Genomic DNA, 25,973 nt, shown 5'->3' with positions numbered 1-25,973 from the left:
GTATGTCAATGTTAAGTATAGGGCGCCGCCGCTCTCCATGGCTGTGCACTCAAAGAATTTAAATGTCAATTCTTTCAGTGGAGAGCCACTGTGCTATACTTACCATTGACACATTTAGGCTATGTTCACGCAACGTATGAGACCGGCCGTTCTGTGAACGGCGCCCGCCCGCATCAGAGCTTCCCCCTGCACACAGTGAAGTGAGCGGCCGGAGCGGCTCGCTTCACTGTGTGAACTGACAGGTCTTTCTGCGGCCGGAATTCATTGAATTCTGGCCGCAGAAAACTGTCAGTTTTTTGCGGCCCCGCATGGGATCCCGGCCGGAGCGTATATGATGTGTGTACGCTCCAGACGGAATCCCATTGATCAATAGGCATTGTTCCACTCCGCAAAACTACGGCCGTTGTTCTGCGGCGAGAACTACGGCCGTAGTTTTAAGTTGTTTGAACATAGCCTTAGGCAGGCGGAATTCGGAGCAGAGTCCGCAGCTGGGGATTCCGGCAGGTTTTTGAAGTGTGAATGAGCCCTAATAGCCAAAGTACAAAGCAAAATTTAAATAGTAACAGCGGTGACAGTGCTCATACAAGAAAATACAAATAAGGCTCAAAGTGCAATACTGCAACAATATCACTATTCAAACATATAATAAGCAATGACCAAGGCTGGATATCACCATATTATAGATATAACAGGGATAGAATGGGGTGCTATCCAAAGAACCCCCACGCGTTTCGTCCATGCAGCTGGACTTCCTCAGTAATGTGGGTATGTTGAGACATATATATATATATATATATATATATATATATATATATATATATATTAGACTTGAAAAAAGGCATAAAATGTATAACAAGGAGAGAGAGAAACATATCCGACTTGATCCCAATATTGGCTGCCGAATGTCCCGTGAACAGAATGAATAATTGTGTGATTGATATCCCTCATGTTCTTCTCTGACAGGTTTAGCGCAGCAATTGTCGTACAAGAAGCCAGATGGTTCTTATGGTGTCTGGCCTAATACACCATCCAGCACATGGTAATGTAGATATGTACCATAGTTTCACACTATGGAGCTTGTTTTATTTTACAATTGACCCCAGCACCACTTAATGGCTACCTAATTGCACAGGGTCCAAAACTTCAATTCCCACCATCCCTAGACAGCTAAAGCTCTGGGTGTGGTTGGCCAAGCAAGATGGGAATTGTAGTTTTGCAACAACTGGAGGGTGTTAAGTTTGCAACCGTGGTTTTGGGCATCTGAGAAGCTACTACTTAATCTATGCTGGGGGTGGACTGTCAAGCTGTGTTAGTCTTTACACTGTGTATATGCAATCCTTTTTTTTTTTTTTCATTCGTTTTATGCAAAAAAAAAAAAAATGGATGGAAAAACAGATGCATTTGTGTGCATTAGTTTTGATGCATTTTTCCATTGACTTCCATTTTTTTTCAGTGTATACAAAAAAAGACCCAACTGTTGCACTCAACGAGCCTCAATCCATTGGTCTTTAAAATCTAGCTAGGAGTTTTAGCTTGTTTTACATTTTATAGAGTCACTGGTCCAAAGAGTACAATGGGAGAATTGATTGACCTATGTTATTCTTATTCCCATACATTCACCAAAAGCATTTCATAAACCTGGTGAACTATTTCTTCCCTGGATAGTGAATCAGTGAAACACAGCACAGCACAAACACCATAAAGAATATTATCAGCCATATAATAAGATGTCTTTGTGTGTTTTGCCAGCCAATTATTACAGGACAATACAATTGTTTGTAAAAGGATACTCTGTAAGAAGAGGACACAGCTGTTTTAAATGTGTTCATTTACTAGAGATAGAAACATCTGCTAATGAAGGGTTCATCTGCTAGAGGAGGACAAAGCCACTTATAAAGGGATAATCTACTAGAGTAGGGCACAGCTGCTTGTAAAGGGGTGATTTTTTGTAGAGGTGGACACATCTGCTTGTAAACGGTTAACACATTGGGTCTATCACTGTATACACACACATCTACTGTAGCCATATAACTTCAGCATAAAGATCGCAGCACGTCTTCTTTGTTCCTTTAGTATATGTAAAGCCCCCCCCCCAAAAAAAACAAAACAAACAAAAAAAAAAACTCTTCCAGTCATCCAGCTGTTCTTTGGCTTGACCAACTTTAACAGTAGATTCAATCAAACATTTTCACAGCTTGTTGCTCCTCCCACCAAAAATTCTGTCGATTTCCTTTGCGTCTTATTCCCAATACCTGTTCCTCACACTGTGTATCTTCTACTAGTTGAAAATCCTCCCGATGCTTTTTAAGCTCCACCTTTCATATTTTGTTACTCTCCTTCCGGTTCTCTCAGCTCTTACACTACCCTTTCTCCTCAGGCTCACCGCTTACGTGGTGAAAGTATTTTCCTTGGCCTCGAGTCTCGTCAGTGTTGAGAAAAGATTTATATGTGATGCTGTAAAGTGGCTCATTCTAAATAAGCAAGGACCAGATGGGATTTTCAGAGAGGATAGACCTGTCTATTCACAGGAGATGGTGGTAAGTACACGAACCTCACAGCAACTTTACAGAACATAGCAACGTAGTTCTTTTGGTTCTTAGGCCTAATGACAATAAAATTGTTACCAACCACTATAGACAAAGTTGACAATGTGCTTCTAACGGCTGTTATAATACAATTCACTATCCATTTTTTTCATGCTACCTCTGTCAGAAACTGTCCAGAGCAGGAGAGGTTTTCTATGGGGATTTGCTACTGCTCTGGACAGTTCCTGACATGGACAGAGGGGGCAGCAGAGAGCACTGTGTCAGACTGGAATGAGCACACCACTTGCTAATTCTACTAGACATCATCATCGTGGGAGTGCCGAAGGGATCATAGACTATCCTAAACATGCACGCCCCCATTGTCAAAAGTTGTGGAGGCCGGGAAAAAGGTGGCCAGCTTTCAGCTATTGTAACTATGAATGGCTTTTTGAAATGGAATCTAAATGTATTGTTTTCTTTTTTTTTATAGGGCGGTATAACAAAAGGCTCTACTGATCTAGATTCTACTCTCACAGCCTTCGTCCTCATCTCCATGCTGACAAGTAAAGAAACCTGTGCCGACCAAGTCAGAGTAAGTTCTTCCTCTCTTTTTATCATGTTGTCAGAGAGTCCCCTGTTCTAATCCTTTTATAGTCCCACCTTCTGTGATCTATTACTGAGGTGATATTACATTTTGATTGTGTAAGTAATGTTTATAGCCATCATACCATGGTCTTCTACTACAGTATTATACACCATATAGTCATATTACAGTAATATAGTCAGGCCTCGACCTGATTCAGATGTTGTGTTCTTTTTGAATAGCTATAGTCCTAACTAGATTAGGACTTTATCCTTTCTATGGGTCCATTCCTACTGAGCAAAGGAGGCTGAATTTACGAGTCTGCATGGCGGATTTCGCTTGAGATTCTATCTGTCCTATTGCTTCAATGGGATTTCTCATGCTCCTCTACTCTCCACTCAAAGAAAGTACACGTTCATCCTTTGAGCAGAAAGCAAAGGCGCACAAGAAATCCCATTGAAGCAAAAGAATCTCAAGCGGAATCCGCAATGCAGACTCGGCTTGTAAATTCAGACTGTTTTTGCTCAGTGGGAACGGCCCTATCTGTGCACCTACTGGTAGCCCATTGTTCCACATTGAAGAGAATAGCCATAGAGAGAGACAGTTCGAGCAAAATAAGCCAGAGAAGCCTCTGGTCACATTTATCCAGGGTCCATGTGTAAGAGATGGCTTTATCCATTATACAATGAACACCAACAAATCTCAACCCGTCTGATGTTCCGTAAGACTCAAAGCATCACCTGTTTGATGGTAAGGACAGTACCGCATGCTCCTCTATTACCACCATCAATGAGCCAAAGACCTTACGAAAATTCACTTAATCCCAAGGGGAAGTTTTCACAATTTTAATCTATATGGGGGCACAAAACGGGCCTAACTACTATTTGACTAATTGGAGATTAATGTATCTGTATATCTTTTGTGTAGTCTATTCAAGCCAGCATTGAAAGAGCCACACTGGATATAAATAATCATTATGAAGACCTGCAGAAACCTTACTCCATAGCCATCACCTCCTATGCACTGGCCAAGGCTGGAAAGCTCAAGGACATCAAGAAACTAATGGCGGCTTCTACAGGTAGAGTACCAGAACTTATTTTATTTTATAGTTTAGTATACATGTTTCCTCATTCCTGACATTGTATATGCATGTATGGTGCCATGATGACCCTACGATACAGCTGACCTCCTGATTTGGTGTCCAGGATTGGAGATGATGCGGATTTGGGCTTCTTAACCTCTAGGATGCCATGGCCAATTGTAACTGTGGCATCTAAGTGGGTAAACACAGAGGAGACTCTCCAATGGACCCCATCTCTTTCCCAGCAAAATAATCATGGAAGTGGTGGTAGTGGTGGTGGGGATTTGTCATAGACACGTGTTAAAGGACCTCAGATGTGCTTTTTACATCTAAGTCAGAGGTACATTCTATACATATTATACAGAAATATTACAGATTATTAGATCAAAGTAACCAAAATAACAAGTCTTCTGTACCAACCACTGTGCTACCTATTGGGTAATAATGTCTCATTTTACCCCAGATAAGAATAGAACTTACACTCACCTTTCCCCAATGCCATGACACTAAGATTGACTGAGGTTCCTCTCGTAAGGTGAAGTCAGCGACCCAACACTCACTGCCTTCACCATGAATATAACGTGAAGATATTTGTAGTCCTGACATCTTGTAGAGAAAAGATCTAAAGAAGATTGTGTCCTCTTTTTTGCCCACATTTCCTTCTAGACAACGCCCACTGGGATGATCCAGGCTCCCGCTTTGTATCCATTGAAGCTACCTCCTATGCCCTCCTCACCCTCTTGACAATGAAGGAGTTTGAGAAAGTGGCACCACTGGTACGATGGCTAACCGAACAGAAATACTATGGAGAAGTTTCGACATCAACACAGGTATGGGATTGTGTGGAGTAGTAAATTTCAGAAGTTTAATTCAGGTCTTTATACTGTAGTAGACAAAAGCTACCGCCACTACTTATGGAGAGCTAGTTTAACCACACGCTTTACATATGCAGCCGATTTGGCACATACACAGTCTATGATCACTGGTTGGTGCTCACTTTCTTCTAATGCAGATCGCATACATCACAATCCAAAATATGAGAGAAAGCAAAGAGGGCCCTCACCCGTAGATGTGATCTTCTTTACTTTGTGCAAAACTGGTTTAAAGTTACAGGACATAGCTGGGCTTTTCCACGGTATGCCAAGCACTTAGTAGAAAGTAGGTAACAGCTGGTTCGCGCTTGTGCGCTTCTTCAGACCCCGCATAGGTCTGAAAAAGCGCGCAAGCGCGAACCAGCTGTTACCTATTTTTTACTAAGTGCTTGGCGTACCGTGGAAAAGACCAGCTATGTCCTGTAACTTTTAACCAGTTTTGCAAAAAATAAAAAAGATCACATCTACGGGTGAGTGCCCTCTCTGCTTTCTCTCATATTTTGGATTAATTTAGGACTTCTAACGTCATTTGCAATGGGAGAGAAAAAAAAGTACACTGGCCACATCTACTAGAGGGTTGTGAACCACTATCAAGAGAATTATCTTATTTAAAACATTTAAATTTTCACATAAAAGCATACAATCTACAGATGACAAGGTTCTTTGCAGGAGCTGGGATCTCCCTATGCTGTCATATAGTGATGAGCGAACATGACGCTAATAGTTCATGTTCGCCAATGACGAACAATTTGTTCAGAATGTGATCGGAATGGTAATAACGATCGTTTTTTAACATATTCAAACTTGCGAATGTACTCAACTGCATAATTTACTCTTTGCATCTGATAATCTGTATGCATGTGCATAACTCTAGACTGAAACATATGCAATCTGTACGCAACTGTGTACGCAACTGTGTAATTTACTCTTTGCACCTGATAATCTGTACGCATGTGCGTAGACGGAAACATATGTTTCTATTGTATGTACGTTATTTGTTTGTGAATGTTTCGGTTCGATCTTGATCATTTTTTTTTTTTATGTTCGGGTTCACGATCAGAACGTCAGGATGTTAGCTCATCACTAGTCTTGCATATAAGACTAACTCGGTAGGCAATCTGGCAAGGAGCACCAATGATAACTTGCTATTGTATACCAACCATGACATTTGGGTGATGTGACTTTTGAAAAAGCTGACTGATGTAGGACGTTTGCACAGGAACTTTGGAGAAAACAACTATATGTGATGTATAAGGTGTACAGTGGGTACAGGTCCTTAGACAGGGTAGATGTAATGCCAATGGTTGGGAAGAGTGAAACTGATGCATTCTACACAAAATGTTGTTTGATTGTGTATATTCAATTTCAACAGCAAACACAGATACTCAAAGTTCAAGTCTTGATATGGAATGTGCAGGTTTTGGGGTTAGTTTGAATTCTACAATGTGCAGTAGCTTGGTGCATGTTCCTGAGATCATCAGACCACTGCAACTACAGTATGGCTTCCATTGATGCATTGGAGAAGATGTGGATTTCCTTTCTGACAACAGATGAAAGAGAACTTGGAGCATAACAATGTGGAACTCTTATACTTCCAGAGACCTTTCCCATTTTCCCCATTACTGTTATTTCTGGACAGGTAGCGGTAAACTGTCTCATTTGTGTCTTCCCTTGAATAGCGATAGGGTATTAACCCATGAGGGTCATAAATGCTGTTAACGTCAGATAAAACTCCTCTCTAGGGTAAAAGTTTATCACAGGCTGACACTTGGAAAATAAACATATCTTCCTTTAGGCTGTGTTGCATAGGAGGAACATCAGATGTGATAGCAAGGTCCTTGATTGATCATCTGATGAAAAGGCTTTATTATTTTGACGTAACTATAGTCCACGTTTCTTGAATATTGAAGATATTGGCAGCCCCGCAAGCGGTGTCCAGGTAACCGAGGCCAGGTAGTTTATGATCTGACTTGACCAGCTAGAGGTCCACCATAGGTCACAGAACTTTTCTCTAATGCTTCCAGACTGCTATAGGTTTCCTCTAGGATTATTAATGCAGGATTATCAATGTCAGGGCCGGCTCCAGGTTTTTGTGGGCCCTTGGGCGAGAGAGCCTCAGCGGGCCCCTTTGTATAGCACACCTCGGGACACACCTACCAAATAGAGTTTGACAAAATATCGAAAAAAAACGTAATCCAGTAACTCACCGGTGACGTCTTCTTTGATCTGAGGCGATCGCTCTCCGTTTCCTCTCCATCTGGCCCAGACCTCCATGATGATTTCTTCCAGCTACAATTCATCTCTTCGGGACCTGTCAGACAAACATGTTAGGCTCCGCACTTTTCCAGCAACTTCCTTCCCTTTTTCCCACCCATAGACTCCTATACAGTAGTAACTCCACTGTTTGGTGTCATGTGCAGTAAAGTAAGGAGGTTTGTGGGTCCCATGCTGTGCCCCCATATAGTACTAATGCCCTCTGTTGCCATAGTAATGCCCCCTGCTCTGTCCCCATAGTAATGCCCCCTGCTCTGCCCCATAGAAATGCCCCCTGATCTCCCTTAGCACAAGAAAATAAAAGAATAAAACATACTCACTAATCCGGGCGGGGGACGGGTCCTCTTCTCCCTTGTGTGCGCCTTGTGGATCCACCAGCAGGCGTGATGACATCATCGCTCTGCGCCTGTTGGTGAGATCGGATCCATGCTAGAATGGACTAGAATGAAGTTGCTAGAAGGAAGTCGTCCCCCTGGAGTCTGTATTCTGGCTTCTTCACCATAGAGCAGGCTAGAATGGAGTTACAATAAGAGACATTACATGAGGTATACCAGGGGGAACTACAACTCCCAGCATGTCCAGCCTATTATTATGGGATATCAGAGGACATTACAGGAGGAGATATAATAGGACTACAGCGTGTCCAGCCTGTTATTATGGGATATCAGAGGACATTACAGGAGGAAATATAATAGGACTACAACTCCCAGCATGTCCAGCCTGTTATTATGGGATATCAGAGGACATTACAGGAGGAAATATAATAGGACTACAACTCCCAGCGTGTCCAGCCTGTTATTATGGGATATCAGAGGACATTACAGGAGGAAATATAATAGGACTACAACTCCCAGCATGTCCAGCCTGTTATTATGGGATATCAGAGGACATTACAGGAGGAAATATAATAGGACTACAACTCCCAGCGTGTCCAGCCTGTTATTATGGGATATCAGAGGACATTACAGGAGGAGATATAATAGGACTACAACTATCAGCGTGTCCAGCCTGTTATTATGGGATATCAAAGGACATTACAGGAGGAAATATAATAGGACTACAACTCCCAGCGTGTCCAGCCTGTTATTATGGGATATCAGAGGACATTACAGGAGGAGATATAATAGGACTACAACTATCAGCGTGTCCAGCCTGTTATTATGGGATATCAAAGGACATTACAGGAGGAGATTTAAGAGGAGTATTACAACTCCCAGCATGGACAGCCTGTTATTATGGGAGATCAAAGGACATTACAGGAGGAGATTTAAGAGGAGTACTACAACTCCCAGCATGGACAGCCTGTTATTATGGGAGATCAGAGGACATTACAGAAGGAGATATAGAAAGACTACAACTCCCAGCATGGACAGCCTGTTATTATGGGAGATCAGAGGCCATTACAGAAGGAGATATAAGAGGACTAAAACTCACAGCATATCAGAGGGAAGGTATTAGTGAGCCCCGCCTCCTCATGTCACATGACAATGATCACAGGTCCTTCATCCATATACAGCCTCTCCCGTTCTCAGCCCCGCCCCCTTATGACGTCACCACAGGTCCTTCATCCATATGCAGCCTCTCCCGTTCTCAGTCCCGCCCCCTTATGACGTCCCCCTTATGACGTCCCCCTTCCCCAGTGCAGCAAACACGGCAGGTCCTTCCCCAGCCCCTCCAGCCCTCCCCCGGACTTGGTGTCGGCAGCACCCGCTCCCCCGGGGGTCGGTGATGCGGCGGGCGTCTGTCTCACTGCTTGGGCAAGTGTCGGGGGCCCCTTGGGCGGCCGTGGTCCCCGGCACTTGCCCGAGTATGCCAGGTGCTGACGCCGGCCCTGATCAATGTGGACAGATCTGAGTCTTTATACATGTCATCGACCACATTGAGGACTCTCTAGTGGTGACACATTGTCTGCATGAATTTTAAGAGATCAGAGGAAAGCTCATGCTTCAGACTTTTTTAGGATTCTCTCTAACCCGCCACACTTAATGCACTATGGCACACAAATCATCAAGTCCGATCCCAAGTCCGGTGATGCTGCAGGCCATGGTAGAAATGCTAGGTCATGCAGAATGCTCACAGTAGCACAAGCAACATATGGACTGCATTTATTAGGTTAGGTACTGCATAGGGATGAGAGAACTTTTGAAAAGTGCGGTTCGGTTCGATCCGGCAAACTTTCATAAGGTTCGGATTCGGCCCCGAACCGAACCTAAAACCAATATTGCAATAACGGCTGAATAATTGCAGCTACAATAGTGGGAGTCTGATAGGGTATAGTTTTGTTTAGTTGCAGTTGCTATTACAATGAAAAAAGTGGAAAAAATCAAAGTGCAAAAATAGTGAAAAAAAAAGTTAGCCAAGGTGTAAGTGATTACACGGGACATAGGACACAAAGTTCCTTGGACCCAGTAGGGTGGAAAACAGACATTTGACAGTGGAACCAGCAGCAGTAATAGTACTGTATTTGAACCAGTGTGGAGGAGGGGGAGGAGGAGGCAGAAGCAAACAGCCCAGTTTGGTTGAAAAGAGACTATTGGAGGAGGCGGCACCACTTGATTGCACCCAGCCCAGTATGATTGAGAACAGACTATTTGAGGAGGAGGAGGCAGTACCGGATTGCACCCAGGCCAGTATGATTGCAAACAGACTATTCATGGAGGAGGATGTTCAGCCTTGGAGTGGTGGTCTTGGAATCCTCGCTGATGATGTTGGTTACCACACTTTCCAGAAAACGGACGAGTGGGATGATGTCCTTGATGCCTGCTCACAGAGTCACGTCCTCAAAATGGATCAACAATTGGCAGGACATGTTCGATAAAACCTGTGCATTATGAGGTTTATCACATGTGCCCTACAAAGTGTATGACTCCCTGCTGCACTGCAGAGAAAAGGTTCCTCCCTTCGTGGGCTACAACACTTCCCACCGTTAGTTGACCTTGGCTCAGCCATTCATATATCTCCTCCCTGATGGTCCGGAGGAGCTCCTGCCCACTGTGGCTTCATTCACTCAGGCTCACAAAATGGAAGACAGCCTGAGAGCGCCGGCCTGACATCGTTGGTAAGACACCGGGGCAGGTTGGACTGCAGTCAAAGCGGTTGATGGTTGCAAGCTGGTGGATGCAGAACTTTTGCAGAACTGGCCCCCTAAAGCATCGGGGAGGTGACAGTGGCAAGAATGGGCTAACTTTTTGATGGTCTTCTGGGGGAATGTTGACCCAATGGGCACTAACAGACATGTACTGCCCTTGCCCATAATTAAAGGACCATACATCAGTACTGGGGTGCACGTCTTGGACAGTGATGGGACTTTTTTTTTCTTTAACTTTTTGTTGTTGCGGCTAAACGGGGTTCTCCTATTTTTTTGAACCGATTGTAAAGATATAAACTTGAACACTGAAGTTGCTTTCATGTGTCTTGGTTAATACTCACAGACAGCTGTCATAATACATTTTTGATTAGGCAGCACCCAGGTATATCTTAGGAGACTAATTTAAAGGACAACTCCGGCGGGACCCCCCCCCCAAAAAAAAAACCACAGACACACACAGACACCATACTCACCATCCCTCCGGTGACGATCGCCACTCCATTCGCCCGCCGTCCGCCTCACCGTCACCTGCCTCCGCCGTCCAGCGATGTCTCTTGCTTCCGGGTCCATGAGAGAGAAAAGGCTGCCAGTGCGCTTGCGCACCGGCAGCCTTTTCATTGGCTGGAGCGCATCACATGGCTTCCAGCAAGCTCAGCCAATCAGGGCTGAGCAAGCTGGAAGCCATGTGATGCGCTCCAGCCAATGAAAAGGCTGCTGGTGCACATGTGCACCAGCAGCCTTTTCTCTCCCATTCACTCTCAATGAAGACGCCGAAGAGGAAGAAGACCCGGACCGCCCCCAGCTCTGACGTCACCCGACACCAGAGAAGAGGACCGTGACGACCGTAATAGGTAATGTATACATTCTTTAACTTCCGGGGTGGGGGGTTGGGGGTCGGAAAGTGGGGGAAGGGGGCCAGACCGGGTATTTAACCACATTACAAAGTTATATAACTTTGTAATGTGTGTTAAATAAGCCCAAAAATTTTTTCGCCGGAGTTGTCCTTTAAGGTCTCAACCTAACGGGAGACATCACACATCTTGATATTCACAAAAAACAGTTCGGTTCGGTTAGCTCATCCCTAGTACCGCAGGTTTCATGACCAACATCAATGTAACATTGAGCTGCTAATGTACCTGAAATGAAGACTATGAAGACTAGAGGGCTACCATACATTAAGCTATGTCCGACAGTATGTCCGAGATAAAACCTCCATCCCAGTTTCCATTGTCATCTTGCTCGGCACCATGTTAGCCTTTGAATGTGGTAGTGTAATACCTGTAACTGAAAGTCTGGCCCGTAGCCTAGTGTCATGCAAGCACCTTCTGATGACTTGTGTAGACACTGTTTAATAACGTAGACTTGGTGTGTGACATGGACCATTACACGCCATTCTTCTAATCTGATGATCTGTCCGTGCAGATGTTCTTCTCTTTGGATCTCTTGCTGTCATTCTAGTTTGTCTCCTAACCACTAGAACATGTAACATTGACAGTGCCAACATCTCAGTCTATGTGTGTAGCAACTAGGGTATGAGAAGAAAGACCCCGGGGGAGGGTGGACATGTAAGTATATTGAGCAGCTCGTTAAAGTTTAGTTCGGCACAAAACAGAACTTCACATTAACCCCTTAACGACCGCGGGCGTATATTTACACCCTGTGGTCGGTAAGGGAGTTCAAAGCGGGGCCACGCTCTGAACTGCCGGGGTCCTGGGTGCCGCATGTAGCCCAGGGCCGCGGCTATTAGCGGTCATGGTCTGATCGCCGTGCCCGCTAATCAAGTAATCAGATGCAGCTGTCAAAGTTGACAGCTGCATCCGATTACTTGCTGCAGCCGATCCCTGGTGTCTAGTGGCAGAGATCGCCCCCCCTACAGCATAGATCTCAATGAGAGATCAGAGTGCTTATACTAGAAGTCCCCCGGGGGGAATAACCCTAAACCCAGGGGGGGGGGGGATAACCCTAACCCCAGAGGGGAATAACCCTAACCCCAGGGGGTATAACCCTAGCCCCAGAGAGAAATAACCCTAACCCCAGGGGGAAATAACCATAACCCCAGAGGGGAATAACCCTAACCCCCAGGGGGAATAACCCTAACCCCAGGTGGAAATAACCCTAACCCCAGGCGGAAATAACCCTAACCCCAGGGGGGAATAACCCTAACCCCAGGGGGGAATAACCCTAACCCCAGGGGGGAATAACCCTAACCCCAGGGGGGAATAACCCTAACCCCAGGGGGGAATAACCCTAACCCCAGGGGGAATAACCCTAACCCCAGGGGGAATAACCATAACCCTGGGCGGAAATAACTCTTATCCCAGGGGGGCTTCTAGTATAAGTGTAAAAGTAAAAAATAAAGTGTTGTTGTCAATAAAAAGCCCCCTCCCCTAATAAAAGTTTGAATCACCCCCCCCCCCCTTTTCCCAGGTTATAAATAAAAGTAAACAAATAAATAAATAAAAAATAAGCATGTTTGGTATCGCCGTGTGCGTAATCGCCCAAACTATTATTTTATTATATTCCTAATCTCGCACGGTAAACGGCGTAAGCGCCCAAAAAATTCCTAAAGTGCAAAATTGCGCATTTTTGGTCGCATCAAATCCAGAAAAATTGTAATAAAAAGCGATCAAAAAGTCGCATATAAGGTACCGATAGAAAATAAACATCATGGCGCAAAAAATGACACCTCACACAGCCCCATAGACCAAAGGATAAAAGCGCTATAAGCCTGGGAATGGAGCGATTTTAAGGAACATATATTTGTTAACAATGGTTTGAATTTTTTTACAGGCCATCAGATAATATAAATGTTATACATGTTACATATTCTTGTAATCGTAACGACTTGAGGAACATATATAACAAGTCAGTTTACCCCAGGGCAAATGGGGTAAAAACAAATACCCCCCAAATAAACAAAATGCTTTTTTTTTTGTTTTTTGTTTTTTCAATTTCACAATACGTTTATTTTTTTCTGGTTTTCCAGTGTACTTTATGAAAAAATTCAACCTGCCATTGCAAAGTATAATTATTGGCGCAAAAAATAAGGGCTCATGTGGGTCTCTAGATGAATAAATGCAAGTGCTATGGCCTTTTAAGCACAAGGAGGAAAAAACGAAAATGCAAAAATCGAAATTGGCCCAATCCTTAAGGGGTTAAAGTTTGGCAAACCTGATGATCTGAACTTTCGCTCATCTCTAAAAATTAGCCTAGTTCTATAGTGTGATGTTCTAACCATGTCATCTTTCCTCTATGAATCTTTTGGCTCTAGGCTACTATGATGCAGTTTGAAGCCCTTTCCCAGTACCTGATAGATGTGCCAAGAGTCAAAGACTTGGATATGGCTGTCACAGTTAAACTTCCAGGAAGAACCCAAACTACAGTTCGATTCATTCCACAAAATGCCTTGGTGGCCCGAACGGAGGAGGTAAGATCCCAGGGATGTGATGGAGGCTGAGCGAACAATCGTTACTTTGGTTGGGCAGATATAACATTTCTCTGGACTCTTGTGACTTGATCTGTTTCTTTGCAGACTTCTCTAATTGGAGACATCATAGTCAATGCCACAGGAAAGGGTCAGGGCACTCTGACGGTAAGAGAAGACTAGATTTTACCAATGTTATTTTTTAATACATTTACTTATAGTATGTTGAACATTCAAGATAATTCTTTTCGACCACTAGGTATTATCTGTATATAACATTCTCGAAACAGAGGAGGAGAATAAATGCAACAATTTTGATCTGTCGGTGACCATTAAGGACGAGCCTCACGGTAACATTTCTTGTTGTTTTCTTATGAATGCTTGTCAGTATTTTGGCATTTTACATGAATAATTCATGACATGGAGATGTGAAAAGATGAGATCCTGGGCAGAAAATCGATTAAACCTTCAATTTTTTTATTCCGTCCATAAAAAAGTGTTATCGACAGATGGCTTAAAGGGAACATGTCACCATGAAAATTCTATGCAGGCTATCGGCATCATGTTATAGAGCAGAAGGAGCTGAGCGGATTGATATATATCTTTATGGGTAAAGATTCAATATAACTGAACTCTCTAATGTTTCCATGCTAAAGAGTCCAGCCCATTGAGTGGCACCGCCCACTGGACTCCTTACCACAGTACGATCAGGGATTTCAATCAAGATACTGATAGTTATACTGAATCTTTTCCCACAAACGTATATATATATACATATATATATATATATATATATATATATATATATATATATATATCTGCTCAGCTCTTCCTGCTCTTTAACATGATGGTGATAGGTTAGATAGCATTGTTTTGGTGAATATTCTTTAAGCTGGTCATACACATGATGGCCGCTCGTTGGTTATGTTGGTGTGTAAAAGTTGACCTTGTATTGCAGTCTCGCCCCTCCCACATGACATAACCCATAGATAACAATGGCGCTGTTTATAGAAAAAAGATACTTTTTTTTTTTCTTTCAATTCTTGGAAAGTAATCTTGGTCAGATAGGTTGCTAAGGATATTCTGCTATCCATTACGTAGGAAACTGTGGTTGTTAGGCAGTTTATCCCTAGCAACCAGCCTGTCCAATTCTATATTATGTGAAATCAGATGAAATGTGATTTATTCTTACACTTTCTCACACAGCTAGGAGACCAGAGGGGGCCATATCAACTGTGTCCATGACTATCTGCACCAGGTAGGTTCCAGAAATTGTTAAAGGGAAACTATGAGCCTGTCTAACTTGCCCCTTATTGTACGTGGGGCAGTGAGGAGCAAGGTATGTGTCTTACCTTCCTCCTCTGTGCTGTTCCCATACTGTTAGTAGTTGAATTCTCGGCCCGGAGCACTGTTAGGAGCACTGCCCCGCCCCCATAGCACCAAGCCGTTGGGCTCCTTCTAATGATAATCAATGGAGCAGATGGGCCATCTTAGCGCTATAGGGTTGGGGCAGTGCTCCTAATGGTGCTCCGGGCTGAGGATTCAACTACTAACAGCGCGGGAACAGTTGCTGAGGAGGAAGGTAAGACACATAACTCCCTCCTCAGTGCCTTGTGTGCAATAAAGGACCCTCGGCACAGGCACATGATACATACTGTTCCAGTAGCCCACTAAGGGCACCTGATATATACTGTTCCAGTAGCCCAGTAATGGCATGTCATACATACTGTTCCAGTAGCCCACTAAGGGCACGTTACACATACTGTTCCAGTAGCCCAGTAAAAGGCACGTCATACATACTGTTCCAGTAACGTTCGCACAGCATGATGCGTGATACGCGCGAATAACATGACCCTCTACAGACGCACATTGGAATCATGTATTTAACGCTGCGCAAGAAACACGAATGAAATGTGTGAACATTGCCATAAACATTTGTAAAGCGTTTGCAAATATTATTCCTTCGCAACTGCGGAGAGTGGCATTATACTGCGATTTTGGGGTGTTGGGTGCACCCAGGCATGCTCCCCCTAATGTCCCAGTGTCATTCTGGAGGTGTTTTCATCGTTTAGGGAGGTTTCATGGGGGACTTGGTGACCTCCAAGTGGTCGAATTTCGATTTTCAAGTGCTGCAAATTTTTTTCCCATAGACTATAATGGGAATATTCGTTTGAATAGTCGAATCTCGGTGCCTATTCAATTCGAATTCTTGAAAGTCGATTATTTCGCTACTCGCTCATCTCTAGTGAACAGTATAGAATAATGCACAATCAGTTCTCATTTCAATAGTCTAAAGATATAACCTCAATTGCAGATTTCTTAAGGATTCTGATGCCACCATGTCTATCATTGATATCTCTATGATGACCGGCTTTGGACCAGATATAGATGACCTCAATAGGGTGAGTATCATTATTTAGAGACAATTCAGCTACATATTAAGAATATCTTAGACATCAGATCAGGCTGAGAGGAGAAACCCATGTTCATCGCAGACTAGCTACTGTATGTGTACAAGGGCTGAGTATCATAAAATCCAGTCTCTGGCCGCTATTTATTACATGGCTCATTGTCTTCCATACAAGGTTCAGGTAGGAGTTCTTGGTTATTCTGTGAGTAGACTAATAATATAAACCCTGACTGAGAGCTGGAAAACACTTAGGGGGACATTTGAGACGTGGTACAGACGCCATTTTGTGGTGAAGAAGGCCCAGATGCAAATAAATATGTTTTCCAACACTTGTTTTTGCAAATACAGTGAAATCTTTGTTCTCTAACATAATTGGTCCAGGGAGTTGAGAACCTGGAAGTCTGAAAACCGAGCCGTGTTTTCCCAAAGGAAATAATGTAATTGTCTAATTGGTTCCAGCACCGACCAATGCTTACCTACAGTATCATATATTACATTGTACAGTGCCCAGTGTAATACAGTACTTAAAGACTGGGAGCTGAAAAAGTGTTTGAGAACCGAGCAAGAGTTACAGAGAACCGAGGTATTACTGTATTCCATTTGCATCTCATCCCTCTGCTCCATTCGCACTAGCGGTACAGGGAGGGGGTGTAGCGGGGAATATGGCCGCGCGCAGAGGGGGTGCCACATTTGATTTCACTGCTTGGACATGGAGAGGCTTTGTGGTGTACAGGATTTATCTAGCGGAATTGCGCCTCTACATACATTCTGCAAGCATGTGGGCTGCCGGGACATTTTGAGACCGGTGCTTCACTGTAAATATGATAGAAAATGGGGCGATAGGTAGTAAATAAACCTGGGACCCAATGTTAGAAACCGTCAGCAAACAGGTAGAGTGACACAGAGAAGTGATCCCTAAACTGACATCCAGAGCGGTATCCCTACCTACTTACCTCACTCTGCCCTAAATGGCAGCGGGTAACTTGGAGACGGTCCCTGTCCTGAGTAGGTGGAACACCAAACAACACAAGACAGACAACACACTATAGAGAGAAGACGAGGGTCCGGGTAATAATTTACAGACATCAGAAGTACTGGTCCCGCTAATAATTTACAGGTAGAAGAGCTACTGGTCCGGGTAGGGAAAGTTACATACTCCACTCTCAGTCCTTGGGGGTTATATCCAGTCTGCTCCCCATATCCTCTATTTCTTTGCAGGTACTATACGTGATAATATGTTTTCTTGCTGACCAGCTTAGGGCCATGTTCACACAACGTATGTTTCGTATAAATCACGTCCGTCATTGCAATTTACCATAATTTATACAAAACATACATTGTGAAAGGAATCCTGGCCAGAGCGTATACACGTAGAGTGGGGCTGTCTCTGGAAGAAAGTGCCCATGTTTTTGCAGCGCTGTATAACCCCTTTAATGGAGTAACTTGGAGTCACTCAATGAGAATGTCGAGTTAAACGTGTCATTGTGATCGAGTTAACACAGGCTACATCTGTACTTTAAATGTCTTTTTTAGTTGGAGCCAACTGATCTGTCATACATCTTGGTGGCCGTATATGTCTGCACGGTAATATTCTTGGATGTTTTTAGTGATGTTTTAATGTCCAAGTGAACGTTTCCTTTATTTGCAGCTCGTGAAAGGAGCGGACAGATACATCTCCCACTTTGAGATCAACGATGGAGCATTTGATAAGGGCCGCTTGATTCTGTACATTGACCGGGTAAGACGTTTCTTGTTTCTGCATGGACTGATCAGATCATCATAGCAGAAGCTTCTCTGTAAGACCAAACCTCGTAGATTATCTCCTCGGAGGTGGAGAACACCACTATGACTACTTATATCCCAAAATGGTATATAGCCTTGGGTTATCTTGATGACCCCGCCTCCTTCATCCTGTACGTAACCTATTGAGGTCTAAGAGTCCTATTACATAGGGCGATCAGACCAATATTGCACTGTGTCATAGGGCCAGTGACCAGCCGATGTGTCTGATAAATGATAGAAACTATAGACTGCACAAATGATGATGAGAGCCAGATATGCATGTCTATCTACCGTAAAAGCTTGGCGGCCATACACCCACCATGGGTTGTCTTTATCTTTGTCATCAAACCACTAGATAATCCCTTTTATTCATTATTACTCTTAGATTTCACATAAGGAGGAAGACTGTCTAAAATTCAACCTTCATCAGTACTTTGCAGTAGGACTTATTCATCCGGGCTCCGTCACAGTGTACGACTACTACTCTCCAGGTAAGATCCTAGTGGAAATAGCCTCTTTAACCTCTAATACCTCAGCCATGAAAACACGAGATTCCTTAGTCTCTGGTGTCATGTACGCTTTACATTACATCATGAAAGTCAAAAGTAGAATTAGTTTTTTGTTTTTTAGTTTGCATTCACACGTAACATCCACAGTAAAGGGGATGACAAGCTTATTGGTGGGGCGGTTGACCATTGGGAACCTCACCAATCTAGAAAACAAAATGATCCTAGAAGGAATGGTGTACTCTCCATGCTCAGTTCTCCATGAATTTTCTGTGGGGCTGCCAAACATGTCCAAGTTCTGTGCACCATTCATTCAATGGATAATGTCTCAGTATTGGTGGGGGTCCCAAAGATTTTATTTCCTATGGAGTAAATTCACAGATGAATTCTTTAGATGGGAGTACCCCTTAAGTACTTTTTGCCACTTATGCTTGGATGCCAGGTTAGGGTCGATACGACAATCGTTTACTGGGCCTATTACATGGCTCTATAATCATTTAGCAAGGGCTGCATGGACATCATTAGTGATGTCCATGCAGCCCTTGCCCTAAACTGTTATACATTACCTCTGCATGCTCCCGGTCTTCTCCTGACCTCTTCTCGCTTGTTGTATGAGTCTTAAATCAGAGATGAGTGCAGATTTATCCTGGTACTGGCATAACTATTTGTAAAAAAAGAAATTTTTGGAAATATTTTTACATGATTTTTTTGCCCAACAGAAAACCGTTGCACTAAATTCTACCGCACGGAGGAAGGCAGCAAACTTCTGGGCAAAATCTGCCAAGGAGAAGTGTGCCGCTGTGTAGAAGGTAACCATAAGACCCTTATCCGAAATATTTTTGTTGAAAGATTAATAGGTTAACACATTGGATACATCCTGAATTTTCATATTTAAATTTTAAACATTTGCATATACAGTGGTCCCGCAACTTACAATATTAATCGTTGATCATCCGGCAGCCCATAGGATATAGCGGAGTGACGGCAGCAGATCGGCGTTCCATGGAGCGATGGCAGCAGATCGTTGCTAAATGAGTCGTTTGTCTTTCAACATGTTGAAAGACAAACGACTTCAACAATCAGCCGACATGAACGATGTCGGCTGATCGTTGCCTCTTATTCCACGGGATGATTGTCGGCCGAATGCAGCCGATAATCGATCCGTGGAATAGGGCCGTTACCATACAGAGCACTACATTAGGACTGCATGGGAACAGTTTATAAGCTGAACACCCCCACCACAACTACCTTCACTCCTACATGGAGCGTCTTCATGTGTAAGGCGAATGGCCATGATCTCCTTTCATAAAGGGCTGGTTGGGGACTTATTTGGATAGTTTTCACCACTAAAATTTTATGGGGGAAAAAACACTGAGTGAACATGTGGCCTAAGTAATTCTAGGAGGTCCATGCAGAACAGGAGAAAAGGGGATTGCTTTTAGTATACAGAACCTTTTATTAGACAGACAGAGATACAGATGGACAGACAGAGACACACACACACACTTACTTTAAGGGAAGAGTCTCTTTCTCCTTTATCAGCTCCCCTGCACTCCTTCTTTTACACTTTCCCCTAGCTTTAAAGAGTCCGGGCACAGACTTCTTTTCACAACAGTCGGGGAGGAGGTGGCTGAAAATAACAACATGCACTTACCTCCCCGGCTGCAGTGCTGGGGTCCACTGTCCTCTTCTCCGTGTCCTAGTCTCCTGACCGCTTCTAGGAACTGGAGCGGTGGACAGTGGATCCCAGCACTGGAGCCGGGGAGGTAAGTACATGTTTTGTTCACCCACCTCCTCCTTAGTATTTTGGGGGGAAAAAAGTCTGTACTGGGACTTCTCCTTTAAGGACCTGGGATATCATGGCCCATACTTTCTGGAGTTTACGTACCTTCTATGATGTCAGGGAGCAGTGATGTCCCAGCATACGGATGTGAGCAGCTGTATTTACCTAACAGTTGCCTCTGAGAAGCCCTGGTTAGTTGAATCTATCGTATTTCGGGGGCATCTTATGTCAGGGACACATGCACTGCTATGGCCAGAGTAAAAATTCAGGGCCTATTTTTTTCCTCTTTCCTTTGGCAGAGAATTGCTTTATGCAGCAGCAGTTGGAAGAAGTTGACTCTCCTGTTCGATTATCAAAGGCGTGTGATCCTGGTGTGGATTATGGTGAGATCATTATGGTGTTATTAATGAACGGTTTAAATAACTCTGTCGTTTGTAAAAACTTTTGACACTTCATAGAGATATGTCAAAAGTTTTGATCGGTCCAGGTCTCAGTGTTTAGACCTGTTCCGATCGGGAGAAAGAGCCGGGAGAGGATGCGCTGCAGTACGGTCCACTCCCAATCTGTGTTAGAAAAAAGAGTTGGCTCATAATGTAAGTCTATGGAGCCTGATTGTTTTTTTTTTTCTTAAACAGAGCGGGGAGGCGACCTGCTGCAGCACATCCTCTCCCTCCCTCTCCCGATTGGTGTGGGTGTGAACACTCAGACCCAGACCAATCAAAACTTTTAACATGTCTCTATGATATGTCAAAAGTTTTTATAAACTACAGGTACACTTTAATATTGAGTCTAAGATTAAATTTTAGATTCCCGTTAAAGGATTCCCCATCCTACTCTGTGCCAGGGATAAGATTGGAGTTCTCCTATGTGGCAGCTATAAGGGGCCTGCCCGGCTCTGCTTCCTTTATCCCCTACATTTTGCCAACATACGATAAGACATTATATTTTGATAGAGCAGACACTTCTGTGTGATACCAGATGTTTATTTTCATATTGGTTGCCCTTTTTCTTATTGAAGTTTTTTATATATATCTTTTTTAAAACTTTTTTTTTTTTTTTTACACATTTTAAGTTCCTCCCTAGAGACTAGAGATGAGCGAGTAGTGAAATATTCAACTTTCTACAATTCGAATAGGCATGAGATTCGAATATTCGAACGAATATTCAATTCCATTATAGTGTATGGGAAAAAAAATTCTCGGCACTTGGAAGTCCCCCATGAAACCTCCCTAAACGATGCCAACACCTTCGGAATGACACTGGGGAGCATTCCTGGGTGCACCCAACACCCCAAAATTGCAGTATAATGCCACTCTCTGCAGTTGCAAAGGAAAAATATTTGCGAACGCTTTACGAACGTTTACGGCAATGTTCACACATTTCGTTCGTATTTCTTGCGCAGCGTTACATACATGATTCCAATGTGCATCCGTAGAGCGCCATGTTATTCGCGCATATCACACGTCATGCTGTGCGAATGTTATTTCCCTTGGCCCTTAGTGGGCTACTGGAACAGTATGTATGACGTGCCTTTTTCTGGGCTACTGGAACAATATGTACCACGTGCCTTTTACTGGGCTACTGAAACAGTGTATAACAGGTGCCCTTAGTGGACTACTGGAACAGTATATATCAGGTGCCCTTAGTGGGCTACTGGAACAGTATATATCAGGTGCCCTTAGTGGGCTACTGGAACAGTATATATCAGGTGCCCTTAGTGGGCTACTGGAACAGTATATATCAGGTGCCCTTAGTGGGCTACTGGAACAGTATATATCAGGTGCCCTTAGTGGGCTACTGGAACAGTATGTATAACGTGCCCTTAGTGGGCTACTAGAACAATATGTATAACGTGCTCTTAGTGGGCTAAACCAGGGACAGTATAAGTCACTTGTACACACGGTACAGGAATGAATACACCCGCTGCTGCTGTTATATCATCTATTTCTTAGCACTAAGAAGCTTTGGATTCAGAGATGACTTTTTCGCTGTATTTTAGCCCTGAAAAGGACTTTTGGGTTCTGTAGTAATCCTGCCTAACCAAAACGCTACTAAAACCCATCTCTCCCTGCTGGAAGATCTCTCCCTGACTAGGTTGAAAGCGCATCTGTAGTCGAGAGGCGGAGCCAAGTATTTAAGATTTGAGGTCATGTGATTCAGCCATCCAATGAGGGTAGACGCCGTTTTCGCGCTGCGTGCGTACTACCAGGGTCCCTCACGGCCTCCCTGCATGGTGATTGGATTAAAAAAAGCGCCAACTGCGATGGGAGGGCTTTCGAATGTTTCCCGTGTATTCGTCACACTACTCGATTGAATTCGAATCTTTTGAATACCGCAATATTCAATCGAATATCATCTCGATCGAATCGTATTCGCTCATCTCTACTAGGGACCTTTCATAATCAATAGTCATATTACTAATACTGATCTATGCAAAACAGCTGCTCTCCTATCCAGGATAGGGTTACAGGCCTCCCAAGCTAAAGGGCCTGGTCGCAATTACAACTATTGCTGCAGCCCTGCTCTTGAATGTTGGAGGGACCAGTATCCACCAGGGTTGCCATTTCTGACACTGAGGCCCTCACGTCATCACCCTACTGAGCAGTTTTCTTTGGAGGCACAGAAGAGGCCTTTCTTTCCTTAAAAACTTTCCAGTCCATCTAACTACATTAACCCTTGGTACTAATTTCCTCCCCCTCCTCGTCTACCCTACCAACCGCTCGCTCAATGATCAGCTTGCTCCCCTGAAGATTTTCCATATATCATATTAGGAACATGTAATCCTCTGAATTGACGGCATGTGTTTCATTTCCAGTCTATAAGACAACACTGACCGCCATTGAGAAGGCCGATAACTTTGACACCTACGTGATGACAATCAAAACAGTCATTAAACATGGTAAGTTATACATTGTGCATAATGTATGTCCTGATCTATTTGTACACACAATAATGTAATACAAATGACAATCTCATCTTTGTAGACCTCGTCTCCGCACCTTCCTCCCCTATAGTGCTCTGTATACAGCTTTTATACGCTACTATGCTCCAATTTTCCAGGCACCGATGAAATTTCTACTGGACAAAAACGAAATTTTATCACTCATGCTAAATGTAGGAGGGCCTTAGACTTTAAGATAGGCCGAGACTATGTGATCTGGGGAGTGACCAAAGATCTGTGGAACACTAACACTGCATCTGGGTAAGTGACAGTAAAAAATAGTGAATTATGAATAAAGCTCATAAGGAGAATGGTCAGAGCCTCCCCGTACATGGAGGAAACAAAAGTTGGTGGAAGCTGAGGGGCCGTGTCGCCCCTTACTGCTGCCATTCACCAGAAGTACATATGATACATATAATATATTTTTAATAAATTTATATTAAAAACTAATATAACTTTATTATAGCAATGTATTAAACATATTTTTTTCTCCTTTAATTATTGGTTTGCTACATCTGTCACAAAGCACTCCATACTATCAGGGTAGTGCACTACGAAAGAGAATGGACACCAGCTTTTAACAGGAGTCCATATGCCTTTGTATACTTTTTGTGGTTCCCTATGCTGTAAGAAGAGAACCCAATCCAGCAGATCCACTGGCTGGTAGTAAATAAAGCATTGCTGACTTACTGTACAACAGGGAGCAGGGACTCTAGTCTTTTTGACAGGAGTCCTTGCTCCATTTACGTGCTCTAAGCTGGCAGCTCATCTAAGTGCCCAGCAATGCATACGCATTACCAGTCACGTCACCAGCTCTATAGAAACTGAGCTCTAGAGCAGTTTGAGGGCCACAGGGGGCCAGTATGCCGCAGCACTGAGATCTCATGCTACCACCCATCACAGGCTGCAAAATAAAACTCACAATAGGGATGGCTATAAGGAAAACACATATTCTAACATCAGTAAAATGTTCTAAATAGAACTCCCAAGATACAAAATAATAGAGATGTATAGTGGATTTGCTTTTCCCCTGAAATGTTCCCCAAACAAAAAAGAATAGGAATTAAATGGTAATGTATGTCCCCAAATGGCATTACCCACTCTAATATCACAAGGAAAAGTAAAATACAAGTGCGTTGACGTCACAAATGCAACATTTGTCCAGTTCTCTAGGGGTTAATGGTTGATAAGGAAATATTCATAATAATTTTATTTCATGGCTCCCTATTGGACTAAATCAGCACATATATTGCAGAATATAAGAATGATATGCTTGTACCCACACATTACGGACTTGTACCCCATGATGAAGCCGCTGGTCCCCCTGATGAAGCCACTGTGCAAGCAAAATTCATGTCGGGTGTAGAGAGTGTACATTCTACCATGTAGTGTCCTATATGTATCTACATGGCTGGTGTTCTTCCTGTTTTATCCTTGTGCTTTGTATGTCTATCACCTCTTTATCACCAATGGTACTTTCTTCTTCTATGTATGAGGATACTATGTGTCATGCCTCTCTGTTGTACAATATTTAATTACCAAGGAAGAATTTTGCTCATCCAACCCCCACCCGGTTCCAGTTATTATATGCAGCAGTACAGTCTGTTATGATCCGGGACACTTCTTTTAGATGATTTTGTATATTTTCCTTACAAAGTTTTTCAAATCTTGATTTATACTTTATTTATTAATAAAGTAATATATTGGTCTATTTTATCATTTTTATTCTATCTTTACTTTTTTTACTCTTTGGTTCCCCTACAGATATTCCTATATGATATCAAAAAACACATGGATTGAGATGTGGCCAACTCACCAGGAATGCCAGCAACCTGAATACTCTGATGTCTGTGAAGACCTCTCCGTGTTTGTAGATGAGCTGGAGATCCGCGGCTGTGTCTGATAAATTATTTCAGATACCGGCCATGTTCTTCTTTTTATATTCTCTTACAATGAATACATCAATAAAACTTCTTTCTGCCCATTGGTTTCATGTCACTTTTTTTTTACCTAAACTCCCATTCTTCTTATTGGAGTCACATAAAACATATAAAGACCATTGGTTTGGGGTATAAAACATACAGGAGATTTTATAGTGACTTCATATTGATAGCAGCGGTCCATTATCAGGAATGAGAGGAAAGCAGCTACAAAAGTGTTCATCTCTGAAGGACTCTCCATGGCCTTGTGTAATACCAACAGATCATTGATTTCAATAGGCACCATGTAAGCCTTTGGTTGCTATTAGAAAAATTGATTTAGATTGGATTGAATGGATTTCGACCTCTCCAAACATTCTGAAATTTGGCAGACAGAACTTTACGGTAAATGGCCGTACTTTACAGTGCATAAACAGCTACTGTTTCCTGATGCTGTTCGGTGAACAGCGTATGGAAATAATAGGCATGTTCATGATTTTAATACCCATTCTCTTTAGAGAATTTTAACGGGCGTTAAAATAACAAAGTGTTAACACAGCAGAAACACAGCAGGCGGTATTGCATTGACTTGATTTCAATCAGCGTCCGTTCTTTTCTTAAAAAGAACAATGTGGGAACATAACCTTAAGAACCTACTCCGATAGTGGTGGTAAATGATTTCTACTAATTTGACAGGTTCACTCAACACAAGTGTCCAGTTATAGGTGGTGTGGAGAGAACAGTCTGGCCCCCATGGGGTTAAGTATTGATGCTATGCAACCTCA

At 43.1% G+C, this 25,973-nt stretch overlaps 1 protein-coding gene across 1 annotated transcript in view; it reads left to right on the top strand.

The window, feature by feature from the left end:
- The window catches only part of LOC138769640 (complement C3-like), a 71,088-nt gene extending 47,546 nt beyond the window's left edge, over nucleotides 1–23,542 (top strand). Inside the window, exons 23-38 of the mRNA XM_069948242.1 lie at nucleotides 964–1,039; nucleotides 2,378–2,537; nucleotides 3,016–3,117; nucleotides 4,036–4,186; nucleotides 4,856–5,019; nucleotides 13,695–13,850; nucleotides 13,956–14,015; nucleotides 14,107–14,197; nucleotides 15,054–15,105; nucleotides 16,162–16,249; nucleotides 17,906–17,995; nucleotides 18,425–18,530; nucleotides 19,265–19,354; nucleotides 20,628–20,711; nucleotides 23,144–23,227; nucleotides 23,389–23,542. Of these exons, the coding sequence (XP_069804343.1) occupies nucleotides 964–1,039; nucleotides 2,378–2,537; nucleotides 3,016–3,117; nucleotides 4,036–4,186; nucleotides 4,856–5,019; nucleotides 13,695–13,850; nucleotides 13,956–14,015; nucleotides 14,107–14,197; nucleotides 15,054–15,105; nucleotides 16,162–16,249; nucleotides 17,906–17,995; nucleotides 18,425–18,530; nucleotides 19,265–19,354; nucleotides 20,628–20,711; nucleotides 23,144–23,227; nucleotides 23,389–23,534 (1,700 nt within the window). The 3' untranslated portion in view covers nucleotides 23,535–23,542. The remainder of the gene's footprint in view (nucleotides 1–963; nucleotides 1,040–2,377; nucleotides 2,538–3,015; nucleotides 3,118–4,035; nucleotides 4,187–4,855; nucleotides 5,020–13,694; nucleotides 13,851–13,955; nucleotides 14,016–14,106; nucleotides 14,198–15,053; nucleotides 15,106–16,161; nucleotides 16,250–17,905; nucleotides 17,996–18,424; nucleotides 18,531–19,264; nucleotides 19,355–20,627; nucleotides 20,712–23,143; nucleotides 23,228–23,388) is intronic.
- Nucleotides 23,543–25,973: the final 2,431 nt, after the last annotated feature.

Source organism: Dendropsophus ebraccatus, chromosome 1, assembly GCF_027789765.1.
Source record: "Dendropsophus ebraccatus isolate aDenEbr1 chromosome 1, aDenEbr1.pat, whole genome shotgun sequence".
Lineage (NCBI taxonomy): Eukaryota > Metazoa > Chordata > Amphibia > Anura > Hylidae > Dendropsophus > Dendropsophus ebraccatus.
Note: the sequence above shows the minus strand (reverse complement) of the source record. Positions and strands in the feature narration are given on the sequence as shown.